At 34.3% G+C, this 21,982-nt stretch overlaps 1 protein-coding gene across 1 annotated transcript in view; it reads right to left on the bottom strand.

The window, feature by feature from the left end:
* Positions 1-7,442: 7,442 nt before the first annotated feature.
* Positions 7,443-21,982, bottom strand: part of LOC145684820 (uncharacterized) — a 93,861-nt gene continuing 79,321 nt past the window's right edge. Inside the window, exon 3 of the mRNA XM_081757188.1 lies at positions 7,443-8,101. Coding sequence (XP_081613314.1) covers positions 7,633-8,101 — 469 coding nt within the window. The 3' untranslated portion in view covers positions 7,443-7,632. The remainder of the gene's footprint in view (positions 8,102-21,982) is intronic.

The raw sequence follows: 21,982 nt of genomic DNA, 5'->3' as shown, positions 1-21,982 counted from the left end.
AGCACAATGCTACAAAAGTTAGCGCTGCAGTGGGAAAAATTTAATTTTCGAGGTTGTAGAAACTAGTGTCTTCCCGTTCTGTCTAATTCCTGTTCTGCCTAAAGGCCCTCCAGCACTCTGAAGAAAATATTTTAAATGATTAGGAATTCCGTTCTGCCTAATCTTTTGAGACGGGAAATTCTGTGCAGGAAGAGATTTTTCTACTGAATTTTAATTTAGTAATTATAACAGATTCTAGAAGGAGAATAACTATTTCTTCAAGTTTCATCATAAATTTTAGGTGTTATTCTACTTGTTGTTCTCCGAAAAATAACTAACATATATGATACAGTTCTGTTATTAGCAGTGTTATTGACATCTACTTTAGTGAAACAAACATAAAACAAACTTACTTTGATCTAATACCAAGTCATTTCACAACAAAATTTTATTCTGGTTTTCATTAGTTCATCTCCAGCATGCGAAGGCTTGCAGTAGTTAAAAGATGTCAGAGTTCACATCAAGACATGTTTGGTTACATATTAAACAAACAATGCAAGAGGATGCATAATGTGACCTCCCCCTAAAACAAGACCCTTTTGTCTTCTACACCACAACTCCTTTCTCGGTACACTTTATCAAGTGACTTGGCTTCGATACATGATTCTCTACTATATGCAATATGTCATATATACTCATATTTTCAATGTAAATACTAGCAATACTAAATACCACATATCGTCAATATAGCCAATACAATTTAAAACAAGATCTCATCATCGCTGTCCTAAATGTAAACACTAAGCTACTAAGTATATTACACGTGATTCCAGCCGAAAAAAGGAGTTGTGATGTAAAGTATTAAGATTCTTTCTTAAGAGCCGCTTTATGCATCCTCTTAAATTGTTTGCTTAATATATGACCAAACATATCTTGAGGATGCAAACTGTAGTACTTTTTAATACTGCGAGCCTTAGGATGCTGGAAACGAATTACTGGAAATTCGAGTTTTTTTTTTTTTTTTTTTTTTTTTTTTTTGTGAAATGACTTGATATTAGACCAAAGTAAGTATATTTTGTATTCCTTTTAGTTACAATGTTAAACGGTTTTCTTACAACCGGGTCAATCAATTTTCCATTTCCCTGCATGTATTTAAAAAAAAATAATAATAATAATAATAATTACATTCATCTTTACTAAAGTAGATGTGAATAACTAGTAATAACAAAACTGCATCCTAGTCATTTTTCAGAGAACAAGTAGAATAACTCAAATTTATGATGAAACTTGAAGAAATAGTTATTCTTCTTGCGGAATCTGTTATAACTACTAAACAGATTATTACGAATGCAGGACAAAATCCAAGAGGACAAAACCTAAAGAAAATTCTGACAAAACTGGCAAAAATCAAGGGGTAGAATCATAGGCGCTACCTAATAAGAGGAAGATTATTTTTTCTTCTACTGTCATGTATCTAAAATGTTATCTGTAATTTTCCACTTTATTGAAATAACATTTTTAATAAAAATTACCGAAAACCCAATAATACACTTAAGACTGTTATAGTAGGTATATATTTCGCATTTTGATCTTTGCTAAAAATAAATCTTGATCAGTATTTCAGTATCAAAATAAATAAAAATTTGTATATACAATGCTCAAAATAAAAGACAGCTATATGCTATATCATAAGGATGAAAATTAAAAAAAGAAAAACAACACAGTTACTTTTCGTAATTAAAATGAATGACTTTACAGTATTATCCTAGATGTATTAAAAATATATTAAATATATAATACCTAGGTAAATAGGAGTGCCCAGCACTTTTCATATTGGTGTGCGGGAAAGTAATTAATGCCAATCTGCCCCTTTATTATAACATTTTTTTACGTTTTATTGAGTTTTAAGTATTTAAAAGCAAGAGTTTTAGGAATAATCAAAAAATGGATCAAAAGATTGCGATGTTGACCAATAATTAGCTTTCGGATCAGGGACCATAAAAGTTTGGAACAGCTCTTAAATTGGGTTTTTGTACTTTTGTTTTTAACGGAATAAGTACACCATACTGAGTTAAGTGATAGTTTGCATTTGGCTACACTATATGTAGTTCTCAAGATATAAGGCATACAAGAAAATGTTTGATTGGATGAAATATACTGAATGTTTTGGATCAGGAGCAACAAAATTTTTGAACGGTCCGTAAATTCAATTTTCACATTTCTTACGGAATAAACACCATACATACTCAGTAAATTGTTACTTTCGGTTACGATACACTATATCGATGGGTATACGGACAAAGGTGATATGTCCATGCCGTAATTTTTGCAAGTGACAACATTCAATGCATCTCACAAATCAGAGGTTCATGCAAAACTTTCTTTTTATTAATGGAATATTTACTGGAGGTTCTTTTGTTTTAATGTAATGTGCACCAATTGCAAAAATACTTCAGGCATTATCCACATCAGCCAAAACCTGACTTTCGAAGAAAAATGGACATATCACCTTTGTGCAGATACCCATCGATATGTAGTTTTCCAGATATAAAGCGTACAAGAAAATGTTTGATTAAATGAAATATATTGATTTCTTTTTTTTGGATCAGGGGCCACAAAATTTTTGAAATGCTCCTAAATCGAGTTTTCATATTTTTTACGGAATAAGTACATCATAGTGAGTAAATTGTAGTTTTGTTTTGGGTACAATATATGTACTTCTCAAAATATGGTTCGTACAAGAAAATATTTTATTGTATGAAATATATTGATTTGTTTTGATCAGGGGCTTCAAAATTATTGAACGATCCTTAAATTGAGTTTTCGTATTTTTACGGAATAAGTACATCATAGTGAGTTAAGTGATAGTTTGGGTTTGGATACACTATGTGTAGTTCTCCAGATATAAGGCGTACAAGAAAATGTTTGACTCAATGAAATATATTAACTTTTTAGATGGGGGGTCACAAAATTTTTGAAATGGCCCTAAATCCAGTTTTCATATTTGTTGCGGAATAAGTACATCAGAGTGAGAAAATTGTTAGTTTTGTTTTGAGTAAACTATATGTAGTTCTCCAAATATGAGGCGTGCAAGAAAATATTTCATTGTATGAAATATACAGATTTTTTGGATCAGGAGCCACAAATTTTTGAACGTCCTTAAATTGAGTTTTCGTATTTTTTGCGAAATAAGTACATCATAGTGAGTTAGTTTTGTTTTGGCTACACTATATGTAGTTCTCAAAATATGGGACGTACAAGAAAATGTTTGATTGTATGAAATATATTGATTTTTTTGGATCAGGGGCCTCAAAATTTTTGAATGGTCCCTAAATCGAGTTTTCGTATTTTTTTACGGAATAAGTACATCATAGTGAGTTAGTTTTGTTTTGGCTACACTATGTGTAGTTCTCCAGATATAAGGCGTACAAGAAAATGTTTGATTGGATAAAATGTATTGACTTTTTTGGATGAGGAGCCACAAAACTTTTGAACGGTCCTTAAATTGAATTTTCGTATTTTTTGCGGAATAAGTACATCATAGTGAGTAAATTTTTAGATTTGATTTGGCTACACTATATGTAGTTCTCGAGATATAAGGCCTAGAAAAAAAAATTTTGCCTGAAATATATTGGATCTTTTGATCCAAAAAGTTATTTCAGTAAACATAAAAGTTACAGAACATTTTAGAGTATGATTATTGAAGAAAAGAAGTAAGCTATAGGGTGTGCGCTGGTACATCCAATATATACTCCCATGATTCAGTCCTTTGAATTTTGTTCGTCTCGTCAGAATTTTCCTTGCATTTTGTTCTCGTCCTCGTTACTACAGGTATTATATCTATGAGTTCCGATCTGCATAGAAACACGCTGGGAGTCAAACATTTCTGTGCTATGTATCCCTTAAAAAATCCCTCTCCCTATAACATTCCCTGTCTTCAAAAATTAGACAACCTGTTCTGAATCCAGATAAGATTATTAAAAATGTTGTTTACTAAGAGCTGAGAAGACATAGAATATACGTTCTTACTTAATTTCTATAAATGTACTTTGCCTATATATTAAAGGAGAAACTTTGTACAATTGCAAGAGCTTGTGTTATGCTTCAAAGTAATGACATAACTAATCGCGTTTGTGACAAATGTTGCTTCAATTGTACACAAAAGTAAAAATGGCTGTAACAAAGGATAACAGAATATTCCACAAACTTTTTGCCTAGTTTCTGTAGCATTTTAACGTTCTACTGAGGAGAGAGGCATCTTACCACAGTATATAGTATTAATTTGCCTAAAATCAAACGTCAATTTTGGCGCAATAATTATTTTAAAGATTCTAGGGGAAATATACGTTCCGTTTGTTCGATGGGATATCTGAACTCCTGAAAAATTTTTGGATGTAAGAAAGACTCTCATGTCTGACCACATGTATCTCTGAATTTAGAGGTCTTTTTCGAAGTACAACAGGTATTGTTCGTTCCCTGGTCTGCAGGGTCACTTCATTTTTCGTACATCAAACATGTGAGATATGGTTAGTCTTTTTGATTGTCCAGCAGATAATGTCGATTTCTTGTGAACTTGCATACAATTGGGTTCACAGAGGATTGCTCAAAAACTTATCTTACGTCTGTTTGATTCAATGCGATGACTTATAGTGCCTCTGATTGAAGCACAAGAAGGCTTAACGCCGTACTGATATATCAAGGTTAAAGGTGTACCATTCTGAAATTGTATTTATTTCTGTATAGTCGGGTTGGAAACTTATTTTATATACGAGGAAGGTTCAATAAGTATTATCCCCGGCATATTTAAAATACTTGAGCTGAGATGGCTGATGGAGGATATTGTAGCTTAATCTCTTAGGTGCCTACATGCTACATTTCAGGACCATAGCTGCTATATTAATATACTTTTTTGTCGTTTCAGGTGTGAGAGGTGGCACCTAGCTTGAAAGATGGAGAAAACCGAACAACGAGCTGTAATCAAGTATCTCCAGAAAAAGGGGGTTAAGCTCAAAGGAGATTCATGAGGACATGATCAGTGTGTTGGGTGATGAGTCTCCTTCCTACCAGGTGGTAAAGAACTGGTGCCGCGACTTTCCCCCAGAAAACATTGATGTTGTGCATGATACGATTATAGCAGACAGACAAATCACGGTGCAACAGTTAGCAGACATCATGCACATCTCTGTATGCTCAGAGGAAACCATTGTGCATGAACACTTGGGATTCAGAAAGGTGTCAGCTCGATGTGTACCCAAAATGTTATCTCTTGAACATCAGAAAAACAGTTCGATGTTCAAGGGCTGGTTTGGAGGTTATGGGGGCAGACCTGAAACAGTTAGTTGATATATTTGTGACAGTGGATGAGACGTGGCTCCATCACTACGATCCTGAGTCCAAACGACAGAGCATGGAATGGCGGCACAGCAGTTCGCCTCCCCCACGCAAGTTCAAGGTGCAAGCATCAGCACGCAAGGTTATGGTCACAATTTTTTGGAATGCGAAGGGTGTGCTCCTTACTGACTACCTGGAGGTTGGACACACTATCACGGGGGCCTATTATGCAGCCCTAATCCCTAAGTTACGCGAAGCAATCAAGGAAAAACGGCGCGGGATGTTGCAGCAAACCCCAAATAATACTTCGGCCCACAAAAGCCATCTTACTGGTGCCGCAATCCATGCTGCTGGTTTGATGTGTTGCAACATCCTCCCTACTCAACCGACCTCGCCCCTAGTGACTTTAATTTGTTCCCAAAGTTGAAGGAGCACCTCAAGGGGAAGAAGTTTCACTCAAATGCAGCAGTTATTGATGCTGTGGAGGAATGGCTCACGGCTCAGCCAGAGACTTTCTTTAAAGCTGGCATAGTGGCTTTACAGCATAGGTGGACGAAGCGCATTACTATGAAAGAAGAGTTTTTGGAAAAATAATACTTCTTATACGTCAGGGACAATAATTATTGAATCACCCTCGTATTTAATTTTAATCATACGCGTGTTTGTTATTATTTGGAATTTCATTAACAGCACAATATACTAATAGAAGCTATTATTCCTATACCTCTGCTTTTCAATAGTTCCAATCCCTTTTTCATTCTTTACATTTTCACTACAAGATGTATCCAGTTAGTAAGTTCCGAAAGTGCTCTAGGAGGACAGAGTACGGGACACGTTTACCCAGTAGCGCAGAAGGTGCATATAGCCATAATCTGACAAGAGCACAGTAGTGAGAGATGTGTGGTAAGGTAAACATGGCTGCGCGCATAGAGACTCTTGCCGAGTGTGCGGCAATCAAGATTTCCTACGTTAAGAAACTGTCGACATCAGACCATCTGCAGTTGTGTGAAGTGTATAGACCGAAAGTCATTAGCAAAAGTGTGGACAGAAGATTTTGTATACAATACAGAGTACACTGGATAAATGTGATTTAAGAACATTGTAGTGTCCGATTGTCTGTGGTTATACTTCGAATTAATTCTGCAGACCAGCGGTTCAACATGTTCGAACTCTTATGTCAGTTTTCGAAAAGTTTTCTGTTTCGTGCTACATGAAATCGTCACCCAGTGCCCCCAGTAACGTAAGTTGTGTGCACGTTGGGCTTCGAAACAACTGAGTGCGGAGCACAAGAAGAAGTCCTCGCGTCAGTTCTAACTTTCCTACTGAGTTACCACAAGGAAGGTGACCAGTTCATTTAGCTGCATTGTCGAGGAGGACTAAACATAGGTGTCCTATACGACATCAGAAATTAAACAACATTCTATGCATTAGCGACTTAGCGCTTCTCTCGTCAAGACCAATTTCAAACAAACATTCCACAGAAAGTGTTGCAAAGGTTGTGATATCCTAGTTCACATTAGAGGACGAAATTCTTTGAAACAAACATACAAAAGTTGGTGATGCATTACGACAAATTCTTCAACAAGGAATATTCGTATGTCAAAAAGTAGGTTATGTATCAGCAACTTTACAGTAATAAAATACTTTCCTCTGATGTTCGCGTTAAATTTTACAGTCCAATCGGACTTACTTTCTGGGTACCCTCATATCTGTCTGGTTTTCGAAAACTTGTGGAGCTTCAATTTATTAAATATTAGACACAATTAAACTTATCGTAATCCTACACAGAAAGTAGTTACTTTGCGTGACAACTGATTAAGTTATTAGCGATACGCAACATGAAGTTCCTTAGCACCCTCAACTCTTCTATGCCTCCAATATTTAAAATTCCTTACACAGTATGACACATAGGGCTGAGATGAAATGACGGTATTGCCAATAATCATATTAACCCTTTTCTCTGAAACTTGTAAATATCCCATCCGAAGATCGACATACAAATTCAGCATAATTAAATATTACCTAAATTATAGATACACTCTGGAAAACTACCGTTAATGGGAACATTAAAAAAAAACAATCAAAATGTATTTTTTATCTTTTATTTATATATACAATGTTTATGACTCGTGACAGTAAAAATGTTTATTTTTTACAATATAGTCTCTTTATTTTACCTCCTTTGGTCAAGTTTTATTTTGACTTGCGTATCAAAATGTGAAATGAGATATGTCTTTCTCTACACATAAAATATACATATATACATAGTATGTTCGCAGTATTAGCTTCGTCGTATATAGAACATATAATAGTCATTTTATTTTAACTTGCTTCAGGTGACTGCGTTGTGCTTTGTGCTCCTGCCTGTTCTGGTGCGATGCTACTACCACCTTGTTCCTCAGGGGCACCAGATTCGTCACCTACCGGTGTTTGTGCACTAACCTGTTCGGATTGCGCTTGTGCTGACCCGCTTGCATCTTCTGATGCGTGTGCTGATCGTCCCTGAGCATCAGGGTAATCATCATAATCGGCTGTATCGTTGGCTTCCGTTGAATTTCCAATCACTTGCAAGGCTCTAGCAATGGCTTCTGGAACTGGCGGAGGAGTCGGCAAGTGATCACCTTCTGGTTGAAATCCTCCTTCATCTGCTACATATTTTAGATTGATTACAGAGCCATCCGGTGCTGTGTACGAAAATGAACCTTCTGCTACTTGTGCTTCTTGTTCTGGGTTGCCAGCGTTTTTCAGATAACCACTTTCTTCTCGTTTAACGCCGTCGCCAGTTTCGAAGCTAAAAGAGGAAATTAGAGAAAATTAAATTACTCTTTAGTTATTACAAAAAATATATATTATACTTTACAGAAATATAATTGACCATACGTGAATAGTTTAAGGGTCTTACTTCTAAATTAATAGAATCTGGTTTTGAATCAGGCAGAAAACGATACTGACTGGACTTAAAGATTAATCAAACTCCCTTCAGGAGAATTCTAGGGCGGTATCTTTAAATTGCGCATTCAATGCATCTGTCTAAACTTCTTTTCAAAGATTAAGAGATTAATGTCCAGATATTGTAAATGACTCTTCTAGTGTAAATAACTCTAAACACTATTAACTTTTCGATGCTTTAAATATCTACCAAGTTTTGACTCTCCATCCGAAACTAACAGGACATTCGGGAAGAGTAGGGGGAAATTGACCCTTAAAATTGAGAAACTTATGCTTTTTAATAAAGTGCGTACTAATATACTAACAAAAAAGTGAAACACTTATGTTAGTGAGCTCTTGGAAATCCTTCTCCTGGCAAAATTTGAAATAAGACTGCTGGACCGAAACTTCGTAATTCAAGATACATTTGCACATTTTCTAATAAAACTATACTTGTACACTTTTACAGATACAGAGAAATGATTCATGCAGTCTAACGATTTGATCTTACATTTCAACTGTACTAGTTATTTTTTAAATAAAAACAATCCAGTTGTATAGTTTTTTTTCCCCTGAGACAATAGGTAGCAGTACTAATCAATAACTTATCGTGTTTTAGGATAGCATCGGTTAATACTACATAGACGTAGTATTTAGTAGTATTTGTCTCTCCCGTCCCCCATAAAGTTTTAAATCCCTTTGAACAAAACTTTCGGAAGCGCGCCAGATTGAACTCGATTACCTTGTACCCTGAGTGACCCAAATATGAACTTTGGCTGATCTTACGGAAATTCCTTTTGTATTATACAAACTCAATATTTCATGTTTAAAATGAACTAAAGTGCTATGTATAAAGAAGTCTTAACTAAATTCGTGCATAAATGATATTATTTTGTATTATTTAAAATAATCGTCAGGATTAAATGTGGTACCTTCTGAACTAGACATTAATTGTTATTAATCAGAGGCAACTATGTCTAGTGTGAACATAAATTGAGATGAATTTATGTCCAAAGGTTTTAAGTTCAAACTTCGTAGTCTAATGAGATTTTATTTGTAAATATTGAGTGATAGATCATCAGTTGTAGGGAAACGCCATATTTTAGAAGAAATCGTGAATAAATGCCATTTGTTGTGATTACTTGCCGTATCAATCATTCTATGGTTGTTTCTGAACTTTTATTGACCTATTTTAGTCACCATTAGGTTTTGATAGAGGAATGCAGATCGTCTGTGAGATTTGCAATTTAATGCTCCTCACCGAAGGGGAAATCATTGTTGATTAACGAATACTGAATTATCCGTTTCTACCCTCAAATGCATATTAACTGATAGACGACATAATCTTTTGTGGACAACCTTTTAAAAAATCGTTATCATGGTATCGTACAATCAGAAGTGAACTGTGTTGCATACCAAGAATGTTTTATCACGTTATAAGGTGGTTTTCACCTACTATGAACTTATTTTTTTTAAAACAGTTTATGATCATAGTATTTATTAGTGTAGTTTCTCTGCGTCTCTATATTTATGATATTACTATGTATTGATACGATCTGTAATTTTCATTCTCTTTTCTCATCTTTATGTGTCAAAAATAATGATATTATCAATTCCAATATTATTGATATTAACAATTCTCAATATATGTCAGCTATCAATGAAATAATAGCATAAAATAAAATAAATATATTGTTTTCCAAAAAAAAAAAAAAAAAAAAAGCTCACATTCTGAATTCAATGAGTAGCACGTTCCCATGAAAAATTTTGTACCATTTTGTGCGTAAGCACCAAGAATATACTTAAAAAGTTGTAGTCTCTTTCTGCAGTGTACTAACTCTTATATTTGTATCATCTGTTGTGGGAAAATGTTTGAATTTATTTAATCACAATAAATATTGTACATATTTTTTATATTTAAAGTTTATAGTTACTTTCGCTATACGTTATTAGTCTTTAATATTAAGTAATTACGTCACGTAACTGGAGTTTGTTAGTAAAATAGTGCATGGGTGTGTGTGTGTGATAATAAGAATAAGTCAAGATAATTGACCATAGGCTGTAAATTACATATTTTCAGAAATTTTGTTAAAAGTTAGAAAATTCGAATTACTGCTAACTTATCTTGTCAAAATTTTTCAGATTTATTAATTAGACAAAGCATTTTTACATTTTGCAATCAATAGAAACCAACAATTACATAAATTCTCCGAATTAATTACATAGACTAGTTCGTGATTAGAAAATCAAATCTTTTAAATTACATGTTTTTGTGGTTACCAGTGTGTAAGCCCCGATATACGTACAAGCAGTGGTAATATTTTGAGTCGGAAACTACGAATTAAGTTGAAACTTTTACGACGGTAGGGCGTACATATTTTTGTCCTCAGAAAATATTTTGGTTTTATTGATTATGGTCTACGCATAGTCATCGGCGTACAAATTAGCTTAAATGTTAGAAGTGTTCTAAATTGAGGTAGAAGTGTTTTGTATTTGAAAATCACAGGACATAAGTAGGATCCTTAATTATATTTCGGGCTGCAAAATGGAATTTGAAGAATTGGAAGTAGCTATAAAATCAATCGGTGCATTTTAGTTGGAGGGTACTTAGTGGATTATCCAAGTAATTTGGTGAAAGGGAAATTTTCCTGTATTCGAAGTTGTGGATGTAACAGTTTCAGGTAATATAAGTAATTTTTGTGGACGCTCTGTATATTTTGGAAAGACAGAAATCATTCTTCAATTTATACTTTATTTTTGCGACGCAAATAACTTCCTTTCTTCGGTGGAAGTTGCAAGTATTCAAATTTCTTTTCCACGAACCAAGAACAAAAAAGTCTTCATCGTTCACTCATAGACCCTACAACGTTTTTCACCGTGAGAGAATTTAAGTGACTAACAAAGACCACATTCATTATCTGAACTACATATATGAAATTCGTATTTCTACTACTTGGATACCTCAGTGTTTCTTCCTTACTCATTAATATGCAAAGGCTACATTCTATAGTTATTTGGGACTAAATTAAATGTTTTCTTCAATTACTTATGGACACACTAACATGGACAGCTGCGACCTCGCTAGACTGTCACCTTGCAATATTGCTTAGCCATTTTATCTAGAAGTTCTCACAGTCAACTATTGCTATCTTTTTGTACATTGTGGCCAGTGAACTGTGAATTAACGCAATTTTTTTCGACATTTAATTTGCATATCCATACAGGTGGTTTAACCTAACCACATTTTAAAATGAACTGCCAACATTGACCAGTTGGTCAACCCAGCTCAGAACCAGAACATCTGAAATCCGAAAGTTTTTTCTCTCCGCGTATGAAGATAGCGAACATGTTCGTTTAAGTCGCTGCAGAATTATGTGAGGGGGTACACGTTTCATAGCTGATCAAGGACTGGTATCACGGCTAGCTCCCACTTAGTGAAGTCCCGGCTGCTCTGACCTTGTTTGTATAAGTAGAAATGGGTCTTCCAATGTCCGAATTCTACATTGTGATTACCTGTATGTGTTCTGCTGGATATGGACTCCTCTCCCAGCAGCTAGGACCTTGCGTCTTGAGATTACTTCGGTGTTACCCCACAGTGTTAACCCCAATGTGCATTAGTGAGTGGTGTAAGAAAAGTATTTGTGGTGAAACCCAAATATAAAGTTTCATCTACATACATATGTGATACAAAAGTAAAGGGCTATAACGTTGACAAATGTGAAGTGTAATTTTATATTTGTGGAAATAGTTAAGTGTTCAACACGTTCATATCAGTGTTTAGTGTTGTGATCGTGTTTCTTCTACATTTTTATTTTTTACACATAGTGCAATTAATAAATAAGCATAGTATCATTTTATTTAATGTATTTTCGTTGCATGTGTGAATGATATTTTTGTGTGTCGAGGTCTGAGCGATTATCTGGATGTCCGTGAGGATTTTGAGACGAGACATCCAAACCTCTCGGTGCTTGATGCTCATCTCATTGTTCAGACCGGAGGGCGATCCAGGAAAAGTTCTGTAATCCCTTTTTGGAAATGTTCTTTAATGTCTTAGCCAGGCAAGTTCAGGTGTCCTGAAAGTACTCGTTGCTGGGACAGCAGGGGGGCAGATCCAGAAATCAGTTACATGGGCAGAAACAAGGTAAATATAGAATAGTCATATTTTAGGAGCTCATTCAAGTTATTTTCGCTCAACGTATTTAGTTGAATTGATAATTTTATGAAGTGGTATAACTTTTAAAATAATCAGTGTTTAACATGTTGACTGCCAGAGCGAAATCAGGTAACGTGTTCCGTCAAGCCAGTTTTATTGGAGGAAAATATGTATTATAATGATCAAATAATTTCTAGGAGAAAACCGTCAGAAACCGGAAACCAAGAAAACCAAACGTCTTTCTGAGGAAGGAGAATATATTTCACCATTTAAAACTTATGCGCTTGTGCATCGCCAGTGATTCACATGGCTTGAAAAACAAGGATTGAAAGCCTGTGAATGACATATCATGCATATGGCTCTGTAAAGTATACCCACTGTCAATCATCGCTGATGCACATGGCGGTCAACGTGTTAAATGTTATAGCTCGTCTCCCTCCAAGGAAGATGCCTGGTATTCAGGTCTACTATACACTGATTTAATATACAGGATGGACCATTTATCTCGATACACCCTTGTAAATTTAAACTAATTGGTAAAAACACTGAAATTGTATACCGTACAAATATCGGCAGGGGGGATATCTTTTGGCATATTCTGTGATACCGTAAGATTAAGAGTTTCACCAATCAACATAAAGTTGTATTTTTAAATGGTACTATGTTAGGTTATTACATATTTCAAATCTACAGGTTAAACGAAAGCTTTACCAATCAACATAAAGTCGTATTTTTAAATGGTACTACGTTAGGTTATTACATATTTCAAATCTACAGGTTAAACGAAAGGTTTACCAATCAACATAAAGTTGTATTTTTAAATGGTACTATGTTAGGTTATTACATATTTCAAATCTACAGGTTAAACGAAAGCTTTACCAATCAACATAAAGTTGTATTTTTAAATGGTACTACGTTAGGTTATTACATATTTCAAAGCCACAGGTTAAACGAAAGCTTTACCAATCAACATAAAGTTATATTTTTAAATGGTACTACGTTAGGTTATTACATATTTCAAATCTACAGGTTAAACGAAAGCTTTACCAATCAACATAAAGTTGTATTTTTAAATGGTACTACGTTAGGTTATTATATATTTCAAATCTACAGGTTAAACGAAAGCTTACAATGTTACAATTATATTATTCAGTGTTGGAAACTAAGGATGTTACAGTTCCATAACGAGTGACAGTGTCTACAGCAGTAATAAGGCAAGTGGGCAGACGGGACAATGCACATCCAAAGTATTTTAGTGTGATGATCAGGATAAGACTGATTTCGAATAGACACGAACAAAGTTACAAAAGATTTAAACTATTAACTTTTTTTCAAAAATATTTATTTCGGAAATTTGCTTGCATAATTATCCTATAGAATTGCATAGATGGTTTTCGATAGATATGAAGATCACAATGCCAATTATAGCAATTTGATATATTAAATCGTTCTGAAGATATGATAAAAATTGTTAAAGTTTGCCATACTTCTTAAAATATGTAACTCCGACAACTTGCAATTACACACACTAAAATGTATTGTTGTAATGCTATAGAGGCAAAATAATTTTTTAAAAAAATATTTGAAAAAGATAAGAGAAATGCGTAATTTTAAGCAAGATATCAAATTTTACCATTTTTCATATCTCCTGAATGGGTTGAGATACTGAATTGCTCTAATTTGCATTTTGATCTTTATGTCTATTGTTGTCCATGTACGTAATCAGACGTGATACTTTTACCAGACACTTCTTCGAAATAAAATCCCTGTAAAAAATGTCAAAGTTTCTATTCCTTGTAACTTCGTTTCTATTTCTTCGAAATGTGTCATATGATGACTGTAGTATTCGACATTAAGGTACTTTGAGGCATTACCCAGTTCGCCTCACTTGCGTTATAACTAGAAAGAAGCAAAATATGAAATTTCCTGTTTAAAAACATGCCTTGCAAGGCAATGGAAAAAGAAGGATCTTTATGTTTTGTGGTATGTTGAATTGAAATAACTTGTTTTTATTTTAAGTTTTCATAATAGTGTGACAACAATTTCATATTTATTAAAATCTTCATATTACTTCATATTTTGTGTTTTGTATGCCTAAACTGAGACCCGTGTGCTCCGACTAATATCAAGCTTGGATGAGCTTGTCACGGAAGTAATGGAAGCGGACTGCCAGATGTCGCTATTGTTACGCGGCTCCAAGCAATTTGTAAGCTGAAGAAGTTGGACTTTTGTGTGGCACATGAGTTGACGCCAGCTAACAGAAATTGCAGTGTGGAAGTGTGCAGTTCTCTGAGCGTAAATAATAGCCAGGAAAGTTTTCTACATTGGATTTTCACTTTCGATGGAACATGAATCTAACACGACTATCGTAAACAGTCAGGATAGTACCTGATCAAAGTTCAGAACAGTTTCCAAAAGCCCCAGATGATGTTAATTATAGGGCGATTTATGCTCCGGTTGATTCATCATGTTTTTCTACGTCAAAGCAAAAACATCACCGCGGTTAGTTACAGTGGTGAGCACCCATGAAATGCACAAGAGAATTGTCTGCAAACTCCCAGAAAAAATTGGCAAATCTCTCTCAGAGAACGTTACAAACTCTCCATGGATCACAGTATGAAACCTTCTTCATCCACCGTATTCCTCCGACATCTATCCCATTGACTACCAACTCTTCCGGCATTTTGAGCTCTTTTTGAGAAGGAAAACTTGTCCTGATAATCGGAACGTGCAACATACATTCTTCAAACCATAGACTCAAGACTTCTTTCGGAGCGGAATCTAATCATTAGCTCAATAATGGCAAAAATGTGTGATGACTACACACTGTTGCCATTGCAGCTCCTTATTAACCAGGTATTGTAGTTTTCATTTCTTTGGTCTTTGGAAATCATTTTTCAATAGCTTTTGTTATTGAAATAAATGGCGTATACCAACGTGTAATATGTTTCGAAAAGATCCATGGATACTGGCATATAAATATAAGATGATTCATACATATATATTTTACCTTTTAAAAAAATATAATTAAAATTTCATTTTTACATGTCTTGGATTATTTATTTACATATGTTCTTATTTTTTCCTTCATACTTTGCTTCTTTCTAGTTATAACTACTGTAGAACAATCCAAAAACTTAGTTGCTTTTCGATATTTGTGATATTGTAGTGCCCTTAGTTTACAACATTATACTAGATACAAAACTAAATATTGTAAATTTTCGTTTTATACGTAAATTTGAAGTGTGTAATAACCTGACGTAGTGCTATTTGAAAAAGTACAACTTATATTGGGTTGACAATTGTGTTAATCTAATTGTATTTCAGAGTATATCGAGTATATCGAAGAATCCCTTCCCCTGGATATTTACATGTTGCCAGGGGTAAAAGTGGATCTGAAAAGATAGGAAGACACATGAATCACGCCGTCCCCTGGGTCTATCTTTGCCCATTGTATTTTTTGGAAGTAAGGGGAAGCCATAGATATTTTTGGAAGTGCAGGGTCGGCATTGTCAAGTGTTCCCTCTCATTTTTACCCTGCATGATGCAAAATTTTAGAGCTTTCTATCTAGAAGTTTAATAGTTATAATGTCCTATCAAGTTACATGGTCCACCCTGTATGTAATATTTTGAAATGTTTTACTGAGAAAAATTCTTAGCCGAAACATCCAAATTTATCAAACCTACCGTAAGTATTTTATAAATGTACTTACATATAATATAATATAAAGGACTATTGGAATTCCTTTCATATAATATAAAGTACTATTGGAAAGCAAAACTTAATCTGAGCATGTTTTATTTAATAAGCTATTCGAATTATCATTTTGGGATAATGAAATAAAATGGTTGATTCATTAATACTGTACAACCACAATGCATTGTTTATGATTTGCTCCGATGAATATGATTTACTTTTCCACTACAAATACCAATCACACTAAGGTTACTTTAATTCCAGATCTGATTCGTAGTAGTAATAATTTGCAGGGTGGACTGATTTATATCACTCTGATTTAAATGACAATTTTAATCAAGATTTAAATCACTTGATTTTTTAAATAAAAATCGTTGATTTAAATCAAATTCCGAAATAAATTAATTTAAAGTGAAAATAAGTAAATTCGCGTTTCTGTTCTGTTATTTCGATTATGGAAGATAGTAAGACTATTCATGGCTTTGGATTAATTGTTTTAACAAAAGAGACACTGACCAAAGCTTAAAACTTTACTTTATTTTAAATTATAATTTGTAACTGTTTCGGATATCATTAATTTCGATCGTGTCTGAAGAAGGATATGCCAGATATCCGAAACAGTTACAAATTATAATTTAAAATAAAGTAAAGTTTTAAGCTTTGGTTAGTGTCTCTTTTGTTAAAATATGGAAGATAATAATCATAATACAATGAGACTCAAATGTGTGTACAGCACAGTATGTAAACGAATGTCATGCAGAGGATGATTACGGAAAATCCAGATTTGAACGGGTTACGGGTGAATCCTGCTTTCTTCTTTTCGTAATACATGGTTTTTAAATCGTTAACTATTCCAACGGGGAAATCACCATGGTCATTTAAGGCGAAAATTCTTTTGTTTCCACGTCTATTTGTTTGTTTCCAGATAATAGGAGCGTATTAAGAGGAGCCCGATCCCATCTCCGAAACAAACAAAAAAAGATAATAATAATAAAACTAGGCGAAATTTATGTACTAAATACATAGAAGTTCCCAGGATCGTAATACGGCAAATTTTGGATGCGTTATAATATCGAATAATACTTTTGATAAAGTGGCTTCTTTCAAATATATAGGATCAGTATTAATAGCCGTAAACGATATTTTCGAAGAAATTAAATGTCGACTAAAAGCAGGGAATTCGTGTTATTATTCAGTTCAAAATCTCTTGTTGTCACAAATTCTGCCCAGGAATTTGAAGATTAAAATATATATGCCTGTTGTTCTCAGAGTGTCTACCAAGCAAGCATAATCAAATTCCCTGACTTTCCCTGACATTTTCCCTGACAAAATTGTAATTTTCCCTGACTGTCATTCTTTTTTTCTTAGTATAACTCACGAAAAATAACATATTTAAAACATGAAAATGAAATCTTTCAGTTTTACGTCCCACAGTTATGCCGGTTAGACTAAAGGAGACGGTGATGAGAGATGAATGAAATGAAGAAAGTGGGAGGAAACGGGAGAACCCCGAGGGAACCCACGACCACGGTGTTTGTCCACCACAAAGTCCACACAGAGCGAGCTGGGATCGAACCAGGGACCCCAATCACCGGAGGTGAGCGCTCTACAAGTGAAACACCGCGCCCCCAACTTAGATTTAAAGTGAACTGTAAGTTTCATCATTGTTTATATGCTTATGCAATATTCTACAAACTTACAAGCGAACCAATTACCTGTAATTTATGACCAGGGCCCGGATCTTGTTGACAAGTTAACTTTTTTCTGTTACGCATAGGACAAGGCAAGTTCAAATAAAAACGTTATCCATCAACTCAAGGTTCTAAAAATATCTATTTAGGGTCAACTTTTGGTCACTTTTTGCCGTTTTGAAGTTTCAGGTCATTTTTTAATATTTTAAGGTAACTTTTAGGTCACTTATGGCCTTTCTATTCTTTTTCTTCTACATAAGAAAATCTTAAAATGAACACTACGGATGTGAAAAACACGAAGTTTAATTATCTCTTTTCCTGTTTCCTTGCTAACGGGGTGGAAAAATTGCATTCTTAACAAGTTAATGAAAACTAAGCTGTAGCTGGTTGTCGAAAGGTGGGGGTTGGTAGGTGGCCAAACAGAGAGTTTTGGGTTGTTGACCACAAAGGATGTGGTCACGTGAATAACTAAAAATGGATTAGAAGGCGTACAAAGATTTTAAACAGGGTTTTTATCTATTATTTTCATGTAGTGTACACTTGCGAACTTTTATTGTTTAAGAGAGCTTCCTAGTTTCAACTCGGAGTGAATTGGCGTTTTCAGTACCTACAATGCCGTACAATGGACTGCAACTAACTGAAACAAAACTTTCTGAATATGAGTGAGAAATGTTAATTAAAATCCAATGGATGTTTTTTTTTTTTTTTTTTTTTTAATGTCAATGTTTAACGAAACAAACGTTTAAGAAAACGCAAGTTTTAAGGTCAATTTTTGAGAATTTTAGGGTAATTTTACAGGAATTTTAGTGTCATATTATAGGTCACTTTTTAGAAAATTTTAGGTCAACAAGATCCGGGCCCTGTTTATGACTATTTTAGTGGCATTCCTTTACCCTACACATTCCCTGACTTTCCCTGACCCTGCAAATTCTCTAACTTTCCCTGACTGGTAGACACCTTGGTTCTGTATGGTTGGGAAACATGGTCGCATACTGTGAGGGAAGAACGTAGATTGAAAATGTTTGAGAACAAGATCCTGAGACGAATATTCAGATCCAAGAGGAACGGGAATGGCGGAAACTTCATAACTAGGAACTACAGAATTTATACGGTTTACCAAACACTGTTAGGATCATCAAGTCTAGGAGACTCAGGTGGGCCGGTCATGTAGCCAGTATGGAAGAAAATAGGAACACTTTCAAATTTTTAACTGGAAGACCAATCGGAAAACCACCATTAGGAAGATCTAGGCGCACATGGGATGACAATATTAAGATGAATCTCACAGAAATAGGAATACAAAGTAGAAACTGGATCCAGTTGGATAAGGATAGAAGTCAGTGGAGAGTTTTCGTGAACGGCATTGAACCTCCGGGTTCCATAGGCCATAGAGTTAATTAGTTAATTTTAGGCGAAATTTATGTACTTTACATGTATTTCTTGCCGCTGGCTAGTACCGATTTTTTAAAAATATGCCCCTGCCAAATATCAATAACTTTCGTGAAAAGAAAAGTGTCATGTTGATAAACGTTGCTGTACGTTTTTCCCTTAATGCTTAAGAAACATTGTTTGGGATTGAAATAGGTTAACGATTGGGGATTAATTCAAAATTAAACCAAAATACTTTCACTTAAATGGGATAATTGTTATTTAATACTAATTCCTAATGTTTTTTTCTCCAGTTCGCGACTTGCATTATACGAGGAGAAAGATTTGATTTAAATCAAAAAAATCGATTTAAACAAAAAATTATTTTTATTTAAAAAAATCACGGTTTTCCCCCCTGATAATTTGTAATAGTGATGTGTATATGTTTCTTTTAGTTTGTTCTCATGATTACTAATATATGGAATATACATGATAATATATTGAAATTGATGAAAAATGTGTGAAATTTCATATATATTAATGAGACATCGAAGTAATCCCGAGACGTATTTTTTATTAATTTTTATTTGACAATTGAAGGTCGTAATTAGATGACAATGTGTATATTTGTAGTATATAGGTGCATGTATAATCAGGCCTGTAGCCACCCCAAACATTTAGGGGGTCGCAGTAGAAGTTAGGGGGAGTCAGATCCAACCATAATATAGATACCGTGAAAACTGTAGGGGCAGTAAAGTTTAGGGGAGCGGTTCTCTTGCCCTCCGTGGATTCGGGCCTGTGTATAATAATATTTACAAACGTTAATACCTGGAATGATAGTTTGCATTTTAATGTAATGAAGTAGTAACAGTGTAAAAATATACAACTTCAATGAAATAAATGTTTCTATTTGATCCGTAGCAACTAATAGATTTAGAGACATCAGTTATGAATGCCAAAACGCATTCATTCATCATAAGTGACGCCAAAAAATGCCATCACTTATGAATAATAGTAGAAGAGTGATTTTCTTACCATTTGGTAATTTGCTTTTATTTTTCCATCTTGTATCATTCTACAAATGAAGATCTGAAATGCTAAATGATCTAAGTGCCAAAACTAGAAAATGTTTTGTCGCTGATATGTAATATACGTCCCCATGCCAATGTCCTGCTATGAGATCTAAATGTCAATACAGATTAAAGTATTTGTAATAACTGCTAACAGAATGCGCTGTCTGCATTAAACTCTTTTATTTTTCATATTGTTAAGGTAGCAACGTTTCTCTTAGTTTCGTCGAAGAAAAGTTTTTTAGAAATTACATCATTTAGCGTGGAAAACGTATGAATAAGAATAAATATATAGATATTTTAAACATTTCTTTCTTGGGTATTTCGTCTTTAAGTTTCATATTTTTATTTTATCGGTTTGCTTTTACAATGCAAAATACGCAATGAAAAACAATTTATTTGCTTGTTTATTTATTTATTTACTCTTTTAAGAAAATGTCTAGCAGTGAAGAGTAACTCACATTTTACTCGCGTTGAAACAGCGACCTCAATTGCACATTTATTTACGTTTCATCTTTCGTAAATTTGAGGTGAGTATACGTGGTACTCTAAAAATATTAGATGGGCATACTCCGTTTATTCTTGTATACGAGTAAATCCCACGCATTAATAACAAAGATAACAACCTACAGAAAATAAATGTTTAATTTAAATTAACAGCTGTATATTAGTAGAGGTGTTTGCTAAACAAAACATAAGCTTAACTCCTACGTGTTACAGGTCACAAAGAGTTGCGGTCGGAGAGTTAAATGAATAATAATCTTATAGTTTAATTGTTTCATTTACTGCAAAATGTAATGAAATTGTTTAGATTTACGTCCCACGTAACCCCCATAGGCTAAAGAAGACAGTGATGATGAGAAATGAATGCAATGGTGGAATGAAGAAAGTCGGGGAAATGGAAGAACCCCGAGAAAACCCCTGCTCATTGTGTTTGTCCACTATGTCTTTGGATTGGTTACAACGCCAGACTGTTTTCTTTACGTTCTTTTTAATATAATTTGTGTAATTTTTTTTATTACACGCTGTTTTGTTTAACATATTATTTATTATGTTTAGGATTGCTAGAGTACATGACAGCATTTTCTGAATAAAAATTTCCACCCACATACATTTTCCACGTTCCCTAATGTGTCCAAATTTTCAAAGTTCAAGTATATTATCAATTCAATTTGAGACTTTTTACATGTAAAAGATATGTTTGGCTATTGATATTTGAACATGGAATTGTTAAAAAGAAATGAGAACTACCGGAAAATACTAATAGACGATTTTAGTATGATGCTGTGTTAATAGTCTTTTTTTTTTTTTCAAAGTCTTTCATTCCCATCCGAAGATGCGCGGGCCGTGGAAAGTTACGCCTTGCCTTTGGCTAGTGGATTGACAAGACTGGGTATACTAGAAAAGATAGGTGGAAAATTAGGATACATTTTATTCGGGAGTAGTATATTGATCAGCCTCTGTGGCCAGGTGAGTTGAAAAATATATTGGTGTTAACGATGGTCGGAGAAATGTGTTGACAAAGGAGCATGAGATTTATGGACCTTTAGGAAGGATAAATTGACGGATGACGTTGATATATACGTGGATCAGGGTTATAGTCCTCGGTATGGGCCTCTCGCTCATAGATTGCCAGAAGATGGTCCAAAGATGGATAGGCACGGCGAGGTATAGCAGGAGTCTGTTCCAGGAGTTCAGCAGTGATTGGATGATGGTCTGTTATGTGGTGCATGATGTAGCGAGTTCTGAGGCGATAGATGTGGGC

This window comes from Thermobia domestica, chromosome 5 (genome assembly GCF_964235325.1).
Source record: "Thermobia domestica chromosome 5, izTheDome1.hap1.1, whole genome shotgun sequence".
Classification (NCBI taxonomy): Eukaryota; Metazoa; Arthropoda; class Insecta; order Zygentoma; family Lepismatidae; genus Thermobia; species Thermobia domestica.
This window is presented reverse-complemented; position numbering and strand designations above follow the sequence as displayed.